A 17936-nucleotide genomic window follows, 5' to 3' on the forward strand; every position below is an offset into this window, starting at 1 on the left:
TGGGGAGGACACAGAGATGCTGCACAGAGATATAGACAGCTTTAGTGAGTGGGCGATAAGATGGCAGATAGAATATAATGTAGGGAAGAGTAAAGTTATTCACCTCGGTCATAAGAATAGAAAAGCAGAATAATTTTTAAAAGGTGCGAAACTTCTAAGTGTTGATGTTCAAAGAAACTTGGGTGTACTCTTAAAAGGAACACAAAGTTAGCATGCAGGTGCAGCAAGCAATAGGGAAGGCAAATGACATGTTGGCTTTTATTATAAGGGGATTGGAATACAAGAAGGAAGGAGTCTTGGTACAATTGTACAGGGTTTTGTGTGCAGTTTTGGTCTTCACATTTAAAAAAGGATGTACTTGCAGTGGAGACGGTACATCGAATGTTCACTAAATTGGTCCCTGGGACGAGGGCGTTGTCCTATGATGAAAGGATGAGGAAATTGGATTTATGTTTTCTGGAGCTTAGAAGAATTAGAAGTGACCTCATTCTGAAGGGGCTGGATAGGTTTGATGCTGAGAGATTGTTTCTGCTCACTGGAGAGTCTCAGGATAATGGGCCAATCATTTAGGACTGATGAGGAGAAATTACTTCACTCAAAGGGTTGTGAATCCTTGGAAGTCTCTACCCCAGATGGTTGTGGATGCTCCATTGTTGAATACACTTAAGGCTGGTATAGGCAGATTTTTGATCTCACGGAATTGAGGGATAGGGGGTAGTGGTGGGAAAATTAAGCTGAAGCCCATGGTCAGCCATGATTGTACTGAATGGTGGAGCAGGCTCAACAGGCCTTATGATCTACTCCTGCTCCTATTTCTTGTGTTCTAAGCCTGACAAGCTGGTCCCACACTTACATATCCAGCGTTAAAACCAGATCTGTTGAGACTGAGAGCTGAGGTTGAAAGAGAGAGCATTCTGAGGTTGAGAGAGGAAGAAACAGAGCTGAGGTTGCAAGAGAGCTGAATTGAGGGAGAGAGAGCTGGGATAGAGAAAGAGTATGTGCTGAAGCTGAGAGGGAGAGTGACAGAGCTGGGGCTGAAAGAGCAGAGGTTGAGAGACAGACCTGAGATTGAGAGGGAGCTGAAATTATGAGAGAGCACGCTTTGGTTGAGAAAGAGTTAAGTTTTAAAGGTAGTGTGCTGAAGAGAGAGAGAGAGAGAGAGAGAGAGCTGAAGTTGAGAGAGAGCAAAGAGTTAGAGGCAGTAGAGGGAGAGGGAGCCTAGGTTGAGAGCAAGTGAGCGGAGGTTGGGAGATAGAGAGAACCAAGATTGAAAGAGAAAACTGAAGTTGAGGGAATGTTAAGTTTGAGGGGGAGTGCTGAGTTGAGAGAGAGCATTGAGGTAGAGAGAGAGCTGAGTTGAAAGAGAGGGAGAACTGTGCAATGGAGAGAAGTGAGGTTTTGGGAAGGAGATCTGACGTCGAGAAAGAGAGGTCCAAACTGGTTGCTCAAACCCATGAGGTAGAGTCTCAAACCGTACTGACTGAGCTATCTGGGCATTCAGGAAATGGGCTAATATGCCAAATTCCTTATTCCATATAGTTTGCACTGTGCCAAAATGGACTGGAATTTTGAGAATCTCTCATTTAATTATATTTCACATTTGTTTCCCAATCATTTTCCCTTATTTTTACATTTTTAAACCACCTGCTCGTTGATCAATGCTCTACTTTTTAACTGTAGTGTGCAAATCAAAAAACTGTTTATTACTTTCCATGCAAGTTAACATTTGTATTATTTATACTGATTCACTGACATTATTAAGCTCTAAAATGAGGACTCAATATTCTAGGAGAATCAAATGTTTTGAGAAATTTTCCACTTAATTTGACATGGAGGTCAGGCATGACGTCTTACATGCAGGTTAGAGTTTCTTTTACAATGCTGCAAAGTTGCTAGAAGAATAAAGTCACCTGCACGAGATGTCCTGATAGCTTAAATGCTAAGTTGCTGCGCCATACAGACCAGGAAGATCATGGACTTAGCTTGTCAGTATTGAGTTTGCAGGTGTAATCCAACCGATGGTCTAATTTCCCCTGGGTTACAGGGTGAAGTCACCCGAGGTTCCTACTCTTCATTACTTTCTAGTGCCTCATATTTAGTTCAAGTAGACAAAGTTGTAAAGAAGGCATATGGAATGCTCTCCTTCATTGGCAGATGTATAGAATATAAAAGTAAGGATATAATGTTGGAATTATATAAAACACTGGTGAGGCCACAACTGGAGTATTGTGTGTAGTTCTGGTCACCACATTACAGCAAGGATATAATAGCTCTGGAGAGAGTGCAGAGGAGGTTTACAAAAATGTTGCCAGGGTTAGAAGTGTGTCTACGAGGAGAGATTGGATAGGTTGCAGTTATTTTCCTTAGAACAAAGGCTGAGGGGTGACTTGAGGTGTACAAAATTATGAGGGGAATAGATAGAGTGGACAAGATAAAATTGCTTCCCTTGATGGAGAATTCTAGAACCAGGGGACATAGATTCAAGATAAGTGGTAGGTGTAGGGGAGACATGAGGAAAAACTTTTTTTACGCAGAGGGTAGTGGGTGTCTGGAATTCGCTGCCCAAGTTGGTGGTAGAGGCAGAAACTTTAAACTCTTAAAAAGTACCTGGATCTGCACCTTAAGTGCTGTAAGCTGCAGGGCTATGGGCCAGGTGCAGGAAGGTGGGATTAGAAAGGGCATCTTGGTGTCCTTGGGCTGGCATGGACAAGATGCACCAAATGGCCTCCTTCTGTGCTGTAACTTTTCTATGTTTCTGTCAATGTTGTGTAAGGACAGGAATGAGTTCAGCTGTGATGATCACCACACCCCCTCCTCCACCCAAAATTTGAGCTTTAATTTTGCAGAAAAACCTGTTTGAGTTGGGCAAAGATCACATTGTACGCAGAGGAGTTCGCTGTATAATTTTCAAATTATTGGTCATATCTGTGACAAAATTTATTCAGATGTTTTCTAAATGAAATTTTTTTTTTTACAATAGCTACTGGGACATTGTGGAGGTTGTAATTTTTTATTTATTCATTTATGGGTTCATTGGCTAGGCTTGAATTTATTGCCCATCCCTAGTTGGCCTCGAGAAGATGGTGTGGTGAGTTGCCTTCTTGAACCACTGCATCCACGTGTTGTAGGAACACCCACAGTGCTGTTAAGACATTCAAGGAATTGGACCCACCGACAGTGAAAAAAGTGATATTGTTCCAAGTCAGGATGGTGCGTGGCTTGGAGGTGAACTTGCAGGTGGTGGTGTTCCCATGCACCTACTGTCCTTGTCCTTCGAAGTAGTAGAGGTCATGGGATTGGAAGGTGTTTTCAAAGGAGCCTTGGTGAGTTGCTGCAGAGCCTTTGTAGGTGGTACACACTGCTGCTACTGTGCGTCAGTGATAGAGGGAGTGATGGTACACACACCGCTGCCACTTGTGTTGGTGGTGGAGTGAGTGAATGTTGAAGGTGATGGGTGCAGCACCCATCAATCAAGTGGGCTGCTTTGTCCTAGACAGCAACTGAACTGAACCGATGGTAACATGTTGATGTTGGCAGTTGGGCTTCAGCAATGGTAATGCCATTGCCCAGGTCTTGCTGCATTTGGACATGGACTGCTTCAGTATCTAAGGAATCGCAAATGGTATTAACATTATGTATCCATCAGCGAACATCCCCACTTGTCTTTATGATGGGGTGGGGGGGGGGTGGTCATTCAGAAAGTCATTGATGAAGCAGCTGAAGATGGTTGAGCCTAGGGCACTACCCTGAGCAACTCCTGCAGTGATGTCCCAGGGTTGAGATGACTAACATCCAACCACAACCATCTTCCTTTGTGCTAGGTATGCCTCCAACCAGTGGAGTTCTTCCAAATTCCCACTGACTTCAGTTTTGCTAGGGCTCCTTGATGCCACACTCGGTCAAATGTTGGCTTGGTGTCAAGGGCAGTCACTCTCACCTCACCTCTGGAGTTCAGTTGTGTCCATGTTTAGACCAAGGTTGTAATGAAGTCAGGAGCTGAGTGGTCCTGGTGGAACCCAAACTGAGCATCAGTAAGCAGGTTATTGTTTTGTAAATGCAGCTTGATTGATGACCCCTTCCATCACTTTGCTGATGAGTACAGTAATTGGCTGGTTGGATTTATCCTTTTTGTGGCAGGACACACCTGGGCAATTTTCCACATTTTTGTCAGTTTTGTAGTTGTATTGGGACAGTTTGGCTAGGGGCGTAGCTAGTTCTGGTGCACAAGTCTTCAATACTATTGCCAGACTGTTATCAGAGCCCATAGCCTTGGCAGTATCCAGTGCCTTCAGCCATTTCTTGATACATAGGGAGTGAATTGAATTAGCTGAAGACTGGTATCTGTGATGCTGAAATCTCGGGAGGAGGTTGAGATGGATCGCCAACCCGGCACTTCTGAATGTCGGTGGTTGCAAAAGCTTCAGCCTGGTCTTTTGCACTGTTGTGCTGCGCTACCCCAGAATTGAGGATGGGGATATTTGTGGAGCCTCCTCCTCCTGTTAGTACTTTAGTTGTCTACCACCATTCATGACTGGATGTGACAGGACTACAGAGCTTAGGTCTGATCCACTGGCTGTGGGATTGCTTAGCTCTGTCTAACGCTTGCTGCTTCTGCTGTTTGACACGCTCTTGTTAGATGTCCAAGTAAACTGTTCTGCGCTTTCATGTGATGCCATCATATTTTTGGGAAATTTACATCATTGCAACCTACTTTATGTATTTCAACATCATGGATAGACTGTTGCCTACGTAACTCCCGAAAGGCAACCAGGAAAAGCAAAAAAAAAAAAAAAATTGGCTTTATGGTTTTGCCAGTGCCAAAGTGGAGGAAATTGCTGCAATTCAAAATCAATCATCAAAAGTTATACTTTTTTTGTCCGATGAATGTAAAGATAAGCCAGAAATCCATGTGCTGCCTTCAGAGACTCATTTGTTTCTCAATTAAAACTTTTAGCTCAAATTTGTCCAAAGTGAAAATCACAAACAATTAGATTGCCATTTCTGTACATACAGTGTGACCAATTTTCTGAAAATAAATTAAGTCACCATTCTATTCATTGATAGAGAACAGTAACATGTGGAAAATCTAGGACAGATCATTTATTTCCTCAAATGGAATAAATTACTTTAAATTCAAATCTCAGTACAGTGCCTGGAGCAGGATGCATTTGCTTTAAAGTTCAAATACTATCAGGTTTAAAAAAAAAATTCAATGTCTGGCTTTTTCTATAAAGCTCATATTTTTATTTTACAATAACAGATTAATTCATAACTAAATGGCCCCCAAAATTCCCCGAACATCACGTTCAGTATATTTCAAATTAAAAACAGATCATTTAGCTATTTAAGATAAAACCATTTAAACTGACAACTTATTGCTTTCCAAACTGTAATAAAATTGTTCATGTTGATAATAAATGTTTAGCAAATGGTCCCAATTTTGGTCTCAGGTCTACAATGAGTTAGTCAATTTCAAAGTGGTGGCACAGGCAAGATAAAAGGCCTCCTATGTCCCTAATAGAAGAAATATCAGGCAGCGTTCCTGCTCGTGATCACATCGACTGAGCGTGGCTGGAGGTTTCTGAACATCAGTGATATTCTGCATGGTCAGTCTGCCAACATGCATTGACTGAAACTCATTCAGGAAAAATGGACAACTGAGGAAGATACAGGAGGGCAGTCTCAGCAGTGGAACAGCGATATGGCCTGAACCAATGGGCCTGAGTTTAACTCTGTGCAAGTGGATGAGTTCTGAATCAGGTGCAATGATCTTAGGAGAGGAGAAAGAGTGGAGCAAGTGACAAAATATAGGAATACTGCATATAAAATGACGGTCTGATAAGCAAAACAGTCAACATAGTCAGACGTACAAATTAGATTTAATACAACATACCCAGATCTGCTGAAAGCAATGACATCTATCACTGAGAACATATTCAAAAGCATATTAATATTTAAATGTAGTGTATTTTGGAAAACAAAACTATGCTTTTTCTTATTTAACTTGATGCATTTTGTTCAATTTTGTGATGCAAAGACTCACCACATTCATCACACAACTGACACGGCCAAGTACAGCGGTGGTACAGTACTGCACTGAGCCTGCACTGCTAGACACCCTCAGATTTGTAACAAATTGTGATACATGAGGAAAATTACATTGTTCATTTAAACTTACATTTAATACATTGGGTTTAAGAAAACAGGGCTTCTTGATGAATTGTGAGCATTTGTGAAGGTTAATTTCTGTAGTTCCATTTTCTCTTTCCCAAACTCCCCTCCCACTCAAGCCCTTGAATTCCATTCTCTCCTGTTTGTTCCCATCTCCCGGCCCCTGCCTTCCTGTGGTAAAAGGGTCAAGTAACCAGAAGGCAAAGATTTGAGGTAACTGGCAACATGAGGAAAAATTTTGTTATGCATAAAGTTATGATGATCTGGAATGCTCGAAATAGTGGTGGAAGCAGATGCAGTCAGAATTTTCAAAAGGGAACTGTGTAAACACTTTAGGGGAAAACTTTGCAGGGCTTTGGGGAAAAAGCAGGGAAATGCAACTAACTGGATAACTCAGGTCGAATGACCACCTCCTGTGCTGCATCACTATGATTCTCCTCTGAGGCTTATACTTTTCTCCCCCAACCCCTTTCCCAAAACGCTTCCGAGCACTCTGCTTTTCACAGCCCACCTCACTGCAGATAATTGTAAATACTTCCCCCTCCTCAAACGTTAAAATTATCATTCTTGTTCTTTATCGATATATTGTGCATTTCCAATCATTCTTGTTTATTCCACATTTTCCTACATTCAGTTTTTATCTTCACCATAAGCTAATTATCCAGTTGCATCAATATAATACTTTAGAGAGTAAACTATAAGTGTTGAAAAGAGACAATTCGCCAAAGCTTTTTGTCTTGCACTCATCAGGATAAACTCAAGGCAGCCAAATTTTAAAAGATTACAACAATTTATACTACAGGCGAAAAGGGGTGCTGATTGGATGAGGCATTGCCATGGAGAATGTAATAGGCTGCCCAAGTCTCCAGGTAATTCAAAAAAAAGGTACAAGACTTGAACATATTCCTTTTGTTTGCAGAGGTCCTTGCGTATGAATGTATGTCGCTTCCAGCGAGCATAAAAAAGCCATGTTATGAGCTTGACTGGTTATCTTAAATTGGTTGTTAGTGTAACAATTAGCGCACTCAGGATTGTTCAGCCAGTGTTGCCCAATCATGCCACTGCAAATTCGCTTTTCAGATGGAACAGTCTAATGCGACAACGCTAGTTGAGAAATCTGCGGATTCTCTGCTTTTGTCTATCAAAAGCTTACCTTCATGACACAAATGGTATTTTCCACAAATAGGGTGTGGCTGTCAGTCCAAAAAGATGCTGTGCCTACCACACAATTGAGTAATATAGTATATGAATTTCAGTGCCAGCGTGATGCCAGGTATATAAGCCATATGTTCCAATGATTGGCTGACTGAATCAAACATTTTCCTTCGGCTGTTTGTAATAAGTAGAGTACAGACCATACTCAACTAGCCTGCGCTTGCAAAACCCAGGACAAAACGTCTACTATTAGATGTAATTCTGAGGTTGGACAACACTTGCTGAACAATCCTGAGTGCACTAATAGCTATACTAACACCCAATTTTAGATAATCAGCCAAGCTCGCAATGTGGCTCATTTACACTTGCTAGAAGTGACTTACATCCATATGCAAGGACCCTGTTCTCTGCAAATAGTTTCCTGCTGCTCTCTCCGTGGCAACATTTCGCTAATCAGTGTCGACTTGCCAGCCTAATCAGCACACTTCTCTCGTTGCGTAAGCTGTTGCAATCGCTTAAAATTTGGCAGTTTTGCGTTTGTCCTGAGTGCAAGGTGAAAAGCTTCAGTAACATGTCTCTCTTTTCAACAATATTCAAGTCTGTAACACCAAGCGACTGTAAACTAAAATTTGTACTTTATGTACAATAACAAAGATATATTAATATATTTCGTTAGGTATAAACACCGTTTGCCTGTGTTTGATCCCAGCTTAAAGACTAAAGCTTAAAGACTGATTTTCTAAGAGTCTAGAATTCTAAAATGTTAAGCCGGTTAATCCAAAGGGAATGAAGTATTAGAAATAAAATGCCAATTCAGGAATACCGCAAATTAACCTGTGGCATTTGCCATACACTTCAATAAAATTGTCAGTGCAGTAGTTGAACCAAGTTAAAAACGGGAGCGGAATTTTATGCCGGCGGGATTTTACTGTCCCGCTGAAGTCAATGGACCTTTGATCGGCTCGTCACATTTTACAGCTAAAATTCCTCCCCTGGTCTTTTTGGCATAAATTTTAGCTTAGTGATAATGAGTGACAATTGTGTGATTAATTGCAGAACTAAATAACCAAACGTAACAATGAAATTCCTGTACATTATGACCTATGACTTAGCAACCATGAAGTTTTATATATACACCTGTCCATTTTAAATGAGGTAGCAGTTCACCTTAAGCATTGGTGGTTTGCTTTAAATTCTTTTATTCTCTTCAGCGTGGTGTATTGTGCTTGGCATGTCTGTGTTGATCCAGTAGCTACTATGTTTATAGCGTGTTTGATTCTTAATTAGAAAACTCATTCAAATCTTGGCTAATTCACATTTTTGCTCATTTTTCTCTTGGAGGCTTCAGCACAGTGATTGTGGGAAAGCATCTAGTTCACAATACTCAAAAGTGGCTAGCTGTGCTGTTCATACCATCAAGGCAGGTTAATCCACTGGAAGTTCTGCCATAAGAATTAGTTGTTAAAGATGGCTTGAATGTAGGGTGTTTACAGAAGAGTAAAATTAAAGAAAATGCAGACCACAGGCGTTACAATTTGTAACAGCTCTTAAGTATAAATGGGAAAACCAAATATTTTTCTAAAAATATCTAAATGTTCTAATGATGCCTATTCTCAATTTTATTTGAGGTAAAAATTATTTTATACCTATCCAATGTACTTTATTCCTCTTTGTATTATTTTATATCCTTGTACTTAGTTCTTGGGCATGTTAACTTCAAAATTTGCTTATTATTTTAATATCATTTTTCCCCTCTTCAGCAATGTCCAGTGAATTGGCATCTATAATAAGTTAATTACTGGGAGAAACTTACTCCCCTGGATAATCAATTTATTTTAAGCTGATGCAAGCTATTATTCATAAATTGGGGAAAGGGAGGAAACAATTAAACTGAATATACCACGTAAAATAATGACTGACAATGAATTCCTATCATTACTGTTTCAAATTGGTCCAAAACAAATTTAAGCAACTAAAATGTGTACTTCATCCCAAAAGGCAGATGTGTGCAAACTGAGCTGAAACCTAGTTTCACACAATTATTTTGTGCACAGTTTGGTTTGTCATTAAAAGCAATTTGCTGAAGTTTTTCAAGAAGTTCAGATCTTGTAAAGTTTTTCCAGTTTTCTTTTCCTGCCAACTGTTAACAGTTTCATTCACATTAGAAATTGCTTTCTTAATGTCTGAGGTGGGAGAGAGAGGAATTGCTATTTCTGCCGAGGACATGGATGATATATAATGTAAACAAAGCTAAATGACAGAGCAATGTAAATCTCCCAACACAACCCCAGAATAATTACAACAGCATTACACTACAATGTTAGCATTTCAGTAAATAGAAAGATCCTGTCAAGTAGTTCAGAAAATCCATCTGTCTTTTGCCAGTGAACCGAAATACAATAATTACTCATAAATCTCAGATTTTGTTTGCCATCCATGAGAGGTAGGTATTCCACATCAGTGCAACAATCTGAATAAGTGGCAACCTGTGTGTTAAAATAAAAAAAACTGTGAGTGACATAAATAATTTTAGTAATCTATTTGCCAGGAATAATGAATTTTAGTTTTTTTTTAAAAAAAGTTTTCTGTCAAGTTACAAAATCAGATAAGTAAGCGATGACTGGAAAATTACTTTGCTGTGAAATAGTAAATTTGCTACACGACAGTGGTTATTCTGATGCATATGAACACAACACGGGAAAAGTAACAGCAAGGCACGGATGCAGTTAAATGTGAAAATCAGGAATTTGCTGTCCAAGTTACCCTGTTCTTCTAGAAGCTTCGCCATGCGGTACTTTGTCAAAACACTCTCACTGAAACACATGGGAGGGCATGAAGCGGCAGAACTTACCACCAGATATCTTCTAAACAAGGCAGAAAAGTTAAGGCTGCTCCAATCCAGTGTAAGTGTTTAACAGTGTGGTAAGTCCTAATTGCTAGCAATTTCTCCCAACTAGAAAGTTAACTTGGAAGAATGGAGTCTCGTTTTCTCATATTTTAATTAGAAAAAATAAGATTTTTAAACCTTTTCTTTGCCTCTCATCTTTCAATCCCATCTTCCTGTCCTTTTCTATTTCACGTTCTTTACATGATTTGACAATTATTTAATTATTCTAGTTTACAGTTAAATCAAGGTTCTTCAGAGTCCGTGTCTCTTTAAGGAGTCTTCAATTTGATTGGTTAAGGAGATGCACAATCGCCTGCCCTGTTCACACAGGTCCCAGTCTCCTGTAGAGGGTGTTGCGCTGTTTAGGATTTCTAATTACAGTAAGTTCCAGTGCAAAAACCCACAGAAAATCTCTGGCAAGTGTAATGAGCAGCATTGCTTGCTCGCCACTAACTGCAAAACTGGCGCCATAGTACCAGTGAAATTTGTAATACAAAAGCAATTATTTCCTTCTATAGTGGTGAAGAAAGACAACATAAACTGGTTTGTGTTAGAATTGTACACATTAAATATTTTAGATCTGACAGATAGGCCAAGCAGTGCACAATGTTTATAAAGCACCAACATTCAGCAGTATAAGATAAAGGTTAATTTTTCCTCTGCCAGTTAGATTTTGATTTGTTTGGTGTTGTGTGCAAAAAGCAGAGCAGATGCAACCTCCCACTTTGCTGTTTCCTAGGTTGTTCTTGAGCATCTCTCAGTGGCTGGTCCATGGTCGGGCCAGTGTGGTAATGGAATGTCACTGTCCACCCACAAACCTAATGTGGGGTCAGAGGTGGAACAAAGAAAAAAAAACTTGAAAGCATATTCCGATAAGTAGCACCATATGAACAAGTGTATGATAAATTAATCTTGCATAAATATGAAAATTTGAGCTAATGCTCAAGGCACATTCCACCCAACCCAACTTCCATTCTGTTCGTGGGTACTTTGAGATGTATTAAAATTACTGAAGTACCTTCATGTTATGTTTTGTATACTTCATGAATTCCTTTCTTGTAGTTTAGAACCACTATTATTTTTCCAGTTCATAATGTGAACAGTCGACCTTCAGCATTACAGAATATAATTTCAATATTAAAAAATCTTTCAAATGTGTTAAGCCAAAGGAAGCAAACAGGTGCAATCTGTCTTGATGGAGGGGTTCTTAACACCAGGAGCTACTTTAAAAATCAAGTGAAATTGGGGAGACGAATAAAAAATCGTCATTGGTGTTTGATTTTTAAAACAAGCAACACTGTGAAATCTCCATAATATTAGAATATTACAGAGAGGCAAATTTTTTTTAACACTGGATAGCTATAAGAACAAAGAACAAAGAAAAGTACAGCACAGGAACAGGCCCCTCGGTCCTCCAAGCCTACGCCGATCATGTTGCCCGTCAACTAAAACGGGGTCCGTATCCCTCTATTCCCATCCTGTTCATGTATTTGTCAAGCTGCCTCTTAAACACCACTAAAGAAACTATATTGTCAAAGAACATTGCAAGTGTCTCTGGAGAAATGACAGCCTAAGTTTTATTTCAGTGCCTTGCTACACTGTGCATTTTTTCCTGGCTGATTAAGACAAGTTAAAGAAAAGCCTGGATACTATTACAACTAATTTAAATTGAGCTTGAGGAACACCCCAAATTCTCTCTTTTGGCTTGTATTTTCTGGTTTCTACTGTGAAAAATATCATTTGGGACAATGTTTTCAACCCTAGAAATGACTGTTCTATATCAGAGCAACAGCAATTGACAAGTAATTCTACCAAAATGCCTGTAGATGGGTATCTACTTGGGTTGATAATATTTTGCCCCCTCCAGGTTTCAGTGATGTGCCATGGACTCTGGTAGGGGGGGGTGGCAGAGTTCTGGTGAGGTGGGATTTCCGCCAACTGGATCCCTGATCATGACTTGAAAATTGGGCAGGCTGCAGTGGACAACCCTGGTGGTTGTAAACTCAGTGAAGGGCACAGAAAATAACCAAGGATTTCACCTAATAATGTATTATGAATCTTTGGAATCCTCTACCCTAGAGGGCTGCGGATGCTCAGTCAAGACTGAGATCAATAGATTTTTGGGCACTGAAAGGGATCAAGAATACAGGGATGGGCCGGAAAGTAAAGCTGATGTAGAAATTCTTACTGTATGGCAGATGAGGCTCAATGGGCTGTATAGCCTACTCCTGCTCCCATGGGTTGGATTTTGGAAGCATCTCATGATTGGGAACAGAGGTAGTGGGGCCTGCAATTTTGTGCTGCTGGCCATTGTGTCGGTGCGGCACCACAATCCCAATTCCGAGGCATTTCTAGAGAGGCCGGGTCGGGGTCAGATTGGCTGCCTGCCAGTTAATGACAAATAGCCAACTGAGAGCAAATAGGGACTAATTTCGCAGCCCATTAAGAACCCATTCCTGTGCCAAGCAGGATTTCCAGTTGACAACGTGGGCAAGCAACATCGGCCGAGACCACGGCTAAGTAACCATGGCTGGCTCACATCTGGAAGGGAGGAGCATCCGTGATTAATCTTGCAAGGCCCCCCCCCCCACCCCCCCAACCTGTACCAGTCATGGTCACCAGGCCACAGCTGCAGCACACGGTGATGGAGGAGGGGGTGACCCCCCATGATCATGGCCAGGCAGCTGTGGCTGTTTTGAATTAAACTGAGCTCTTCTTCAGAGAGAGTGCCTCCTTGTTGAGGTGCGCTCTTTCTCTCCATCATGAATCAGCAGTTTCCCACTCTGCCACTGGGGCTGCCTATGTGTCAGTGATGGAGCTCCTCCTATTGGTCCTCCAGCCTCAGGAGTCTGCCTGCCATCCTTAACTTGACGGCCAGCCCGCTTGCTGCCATCAATTGGCCTGGCCCTTTAAAAATCAGGGCGGGTATGTCTGAAGCAGGCCAAGTGAGGTCGGGACCCAGAAGTGGTTCCAACTTCAGGTTCCCGATGCAGGACTGAGAACCCAACTCCAGTTTGTATGATCTTAATCAATCTTGCATCAAAGCAAATTAACGGTGCTTGCAATTTCTTGTGATTCATGTCAAGAATGTTACATATGTAAACCAACCCCTCCCCCATATAAAATGAGCTTTCCGTGTTGATGATTGAATGCTGAGAGGAGATCAGCACTTCAAAGGGAGTTGACATCATACTACTGGAGGTTTGGAACCTGCAGGATGATTTTTGTACGGGTATTAATTCTGGCTTTTTCTATTCCACTTTATTCTTCATGTGTTTGTGATGCAGGCTGACACTACCACCGCTTTAAGCTGGTGCAATTTACAATTGGACCATGGCCATCCAGAAGGAAATACTTCTCTTTTTGTTACTTGGGGAAAAGGAGGGAAGGAACAAAAGACAGATGCCAGGCACAGGAGGCAGCACCAGAAATAGATAGTCCACAATTGCAGTTACCCGAGAATCTTGTTTTTTTTTAAAAATTATTCTTTCATGGGATTTGGGCAATACTGGTAATGCCAGCATTTGTTGCCCATCCCTGATTACCCTTTGAGGGTAGTTAAGAGTCAATCACACTGCTATGGATCTGCAGTCACATGTAGGCCAGACCATATAAGGATGGCAGATTTCCTTCCTTAAAGAACATTAGTGAACTGGGTGGGTTTTTACAACAATCGATGATGATATCATAGTCACCATTGCTGAGACTGATTAATTACTTGACTTTATTAACTGAATTTAAATTTCACCAGCTGCCTTGGTGGGGTTTGAACCCCTGTCCCCAGGGCATTAGCCTGGGCTTGTGGATTATGCACCCAGTGACCTTACTACTACGTCACCATCCCCCTTGAAATATAAGTTCATTCCTATTTAAGGTACAGCACACAGAAAATCCTGTCCGACAACCAGCCACCTCCAGAGGCAGGCATCCTTTATATCAGGAGCTCATTCAGACTAGGAAACCAATGCCATCACTTCCTATTACCTTGGCAGAACTTGCAATTTTTTTGGATGATTAACTCTGGAAATAATTAACTTTTTTTTTCTTTACCTGTAAACTAGTGGCACAAAGTAGAAATTTAGCACTTGTACAGCTGGCCAGATCTTTAAAAGAAAACAAAAGGTTAGTTTTACACATTTTGCTATAAAGGTTACAGAATTAGATTCTAACTAGCATAACTGGAAACAAAATCAAGTGGATGCCTTCTGCTGTGGAAATTATCAATACCAAAAATAATCATACAACGTTACATAGAATTTACAGCACAGCCAAAAAGCCTTTTGGCCCAATAGGTCTGTGCTGGTTTATTGACAACACAAGATTTCATCTTACCCTATTAATATTCTGGGATTCGTTACAATACAAGAAGTATAATATAGGTTACTGGGAAATGTGGGAAGGAATTGAGGACGAGGTCTAAATACAATTTACAGAGGATTGCAGTGGTATCCGCATGACAATAATGGGAGGCTTTAATTACCATAAGGTAGATTGGAAGAAGTTACAAGCTATGGTCAAAATGAAAAAGGATCTCTTGAGGTTGCAGGAGATCAAGTAAGCTGTAGGTAGCTGAATGCTTGGGAAATAATGGCTATCACCTAATGAAATTCATGTTAAAAATAAACAAAAGAAACAATGAAAGGTGCTGAACTGGAATGAAAAGTGACCAGATAAAACAAAGACAGAAAATGTTGGAAACAAATCAGATAAGGTTGCATCTGTTGAGAAACCAGTACAACCTTTTGGATGTTGAAGCCTTCAACAAGATCAAAAGACATTTACTTAGAGAGAACCTTTACCGTAGAAAAATATCCTTCAGCACTTCACAGAAAAGTTATGAATAAAATTTGATGCTAAACCACAAATGGGCAGTTTCATAAAAAGCTTTGAGAGGTTTGAGAAGGATATTCTAGTGTTTAGGCTCTTGACTGCTGAAGGCAAGATCACCAATGATGCATCGATTAAAATCTGGGACATGCAAGAAGCCAGAATTGGTGGAGCACAGAAAACTTGGGAGAGTTTTAGGATTGGAGATTACAGAGATAAGGATGGTTGAGCCAGAGAGGGATTTGAAAACAAGGATGGAACATTTAAAATTCAGCATTACTTTACTGGAGACCAATGTAGCCAAACTCAAATTTATGAATGGTGGAGCCAGGAGTGAATCTGAACAGTTGAAGCCTACAGGTAACATGAAAGTCTCAGCAGCACATAAGCTGAGGCGTGAGTGGGGTTGGGTGATAATACAGAGGTGGAAATAGGCAGTCTGAGTGACAGTGCAGACATGTAGTCAGGTCATCTTGGAGTCAAACATGACACCAAGATTGTGAACAATCTGGTTCAGTCTCAAGACACTTTTCAGGAGAGGGATGGAGTCAGCGGATAGGGAATGGAGTTTGTGATGAGCTTTGAAAGCAATGCCTTCAGTCTTCTCAATCTTTAGTTGGGGGAAATTTCAGCTTATCCAGTGCTTGAAGTCAGAATGGAAATCTGACAATTGAGACACAGTGGGGAGGTTGAGAGAGGTGGTGGTGAGTTAGGGATGGGTACATCTGGAAACCAGTGATGTCACTGCTGCGTAGCATGAGAATCAGGAGGGGGCTAAGGACAAACCTTTCTTCAAAACAAAGCTATTAACAGAGGTTTTATGCTTGCTATCTAGGTATTTTTCTATGGTAAGGCTGTGGTTCATGGTTAGGATATTTTTGTTGTGTGACATATTTGACTTGAGTCTTATTATAATGGTTGATGAAGAGGTAAAAGAACCTTCCATGTTTGGCACTCTAAATCCAGTACCACTCAGATACTCAATGGTCTACCCTCAACCTCTTTTCTCTAACATTTCCAGCAAGGCTGACATTTTAGATTCAAGGGTGAAAGGTAGTGACTGAGGCTGGCATATTGCTGAGTTGACAATACCACTTAAATACTCAACAGCAGAATTTAAATAGATGCTATTACTTACAAAGTAGTTTGATACCAATGTATCTTTATAATCCTGTAAAAGAGAACAAATAAATAGTTAAAATCATTTGATAAGATTACAGCTTGAATTTTACTTTACTATAACTCAATCATTAAGTTGTGGAAATCTTTGGGTATAGTTACAAAAGGTGAATGTATTTGTACAAGTTCTCAAATTGTACACTTGTGATATTGCTGAAATAAAGAGACATGACTAATCTTCTCATCTTGCACTCATCAGGACACTCACAAGAATACCAATATGAGGGGAAAACAACAATTTCTCCCATATGTGAAGAGAGTGCTGATTGGTTGGCAAGTGGTGTTGCCATGGAGAATGCACCAATGATGGTGACTGACAGTTAACTACCAAGCATCGTTTGAAATTTAAACCAGGCAGCTTGAGCCTGATTGGTCAAGTCATTACCCTGAGAAATGAGTGAGCAAATGGCTGTCACTTATTTTGTTTAACTGAAACAGGAGCAATGTATGTACATGTTCTTCCTATCTGCAAAGATATGTATGAGGTGAAAGCAAAAATACATCTGCTTCAATGTTAGAATTCTAACTTAGGGACTTCTCTTACCAAGTGGAATTTATGTTAACCGTCAGAAATGTGCCATTATGTTCCAAAAATCCATACAGAACAAGCACTAACAACTGGTCCTATTGGACTTTGACCTGCTGTGTCAGCCATGACTTAGTGGTAGCATTCAATTACAAGTTGAAAGGTCATGGTTTCATGTCCTACTCCAGAGACTTGAGTATATAACCTAAGCTGACAGTTTAGTGCAGTACTGGGGGAGTATTATACTGTCTCAGGTACAATCTTTCAAATAAGACTTTGAACCAAGCCCCATTTGCCCTCTTGAGATAGGTGCAAAAGATTCTACGACATTATTCAAAGAGGGCAGCAGTGCTCCCCCTGACTTGGCCAACATTTATCCCTCAACCAACATCACTTACACCGGTTACCTGGTAATTCATCTCATTGTTATTTGTAGGACCTTGTTACGTGCAAATTAGTCACAGTATTTCCTCTGTTACAACAGGGACCACGTTTAACTCCCCATTTGGTGGTGAAGTGCTTTGGGCCAACCAAAGATTGTGAATGGAGCTGTACTTCATCATCAAAACAGAGGGTACAGCTAAATAAGTACATATAGGAGGTCAAACAGGGTGTTTATACATATAAATCTATAATATATTAAAAATGTACCTTCACACACTTCCTGAAAACTGTCATCATTTCCTGTCTTCACATGTACTAAGGAACCATCTTATGCTAAGAAATGATGCTGTAAAATCGCTCTCCCAACTGTTAGGGCAGCACACAGCATACCTGTTTTGCATCTCCCAGTTCCTCAATCTACATTGCATTCTATTCTACTTCTCAAATTGGCATTGTTTTTTTCTAACATATTCCCCTGCTTCAACTGAACAATATTCCTGTGCAGTGTAATTTTAAAATCCTTCTATAAACAGTAGAAACATTTATTGAAAACAATAAAGAATTTTTAAAAAATATGTTATCAGTGTATTTTGCCCTTTTCTCTTGCCTTTCTTACCTATTTGCCGTTATGTATTACCCTAACTTTTCCTTCTTCTCCCTTCATCTTTCACGTTAGACATGGAACCTTTTCCAGGTGGATGTAAAAAGATCCTATAGCACTTTTTTGGAGATGAGCAGGAGTTCTCTTGCTATCCTGGCTAATATCGATCCATCAACATCAGCAAAAGAGAGTCATCAGCTCAGATC

General features: G+C 40.3%; 1 protein-coding gene across 4 annotated transcripts in view; it reads right to left on the minus strand.

Moving 5' to 3' along the window:
* Positions 1–5240: 5240 nt before the first annotated feature.
* The window catches only part of mpv17 (mitochondrial inner membrane protein MPV17), an 87593-nt gene continuing 74897 nt past the window's right edge, over positions 5241–17936 (minus strand). For 3 of the 4 annotated variants that reach the window (XM_041187326.1, XM_041187329.1, XM_041187328.1), the window contains exons 6-8: positions 16179–16211; positions 14264–14316; positions 5241–9812 (exon numbers count right to left, since the gene is read on the minus strand). In XM_041187326.1, the coding sequence (XP_041043260.1) occupies positions 9743–9812; positions 14264–14316; positions 16179–16211 (156 nt within the window). In that variant the 3' untranslated portion in view covers positions 5241–9742. Of the gene's footprint in view, positions 9813–10865; positions 11032–14263; positions 14317–16178; positions 16212–17936 lie in introns of those variants that run through there. The other variant, XM_041187330.1, reaches the window with a different exon arrangement.

Source organism: Carcharodon carcharias, chromosome 5 (assembly GCF_017639515.1).
Source record: "Carcharodon carcharias isolate sCarCar2 chromosome 5, sCarCar2.pri, whole genome shotgun sequence".
Lineage (NCBI taxonomy): Eukaryota > Metazoa > Chordata > Chondrichthyes > Lamniformes > Lamnidae > Carcharodon > Carcharodon carcharias.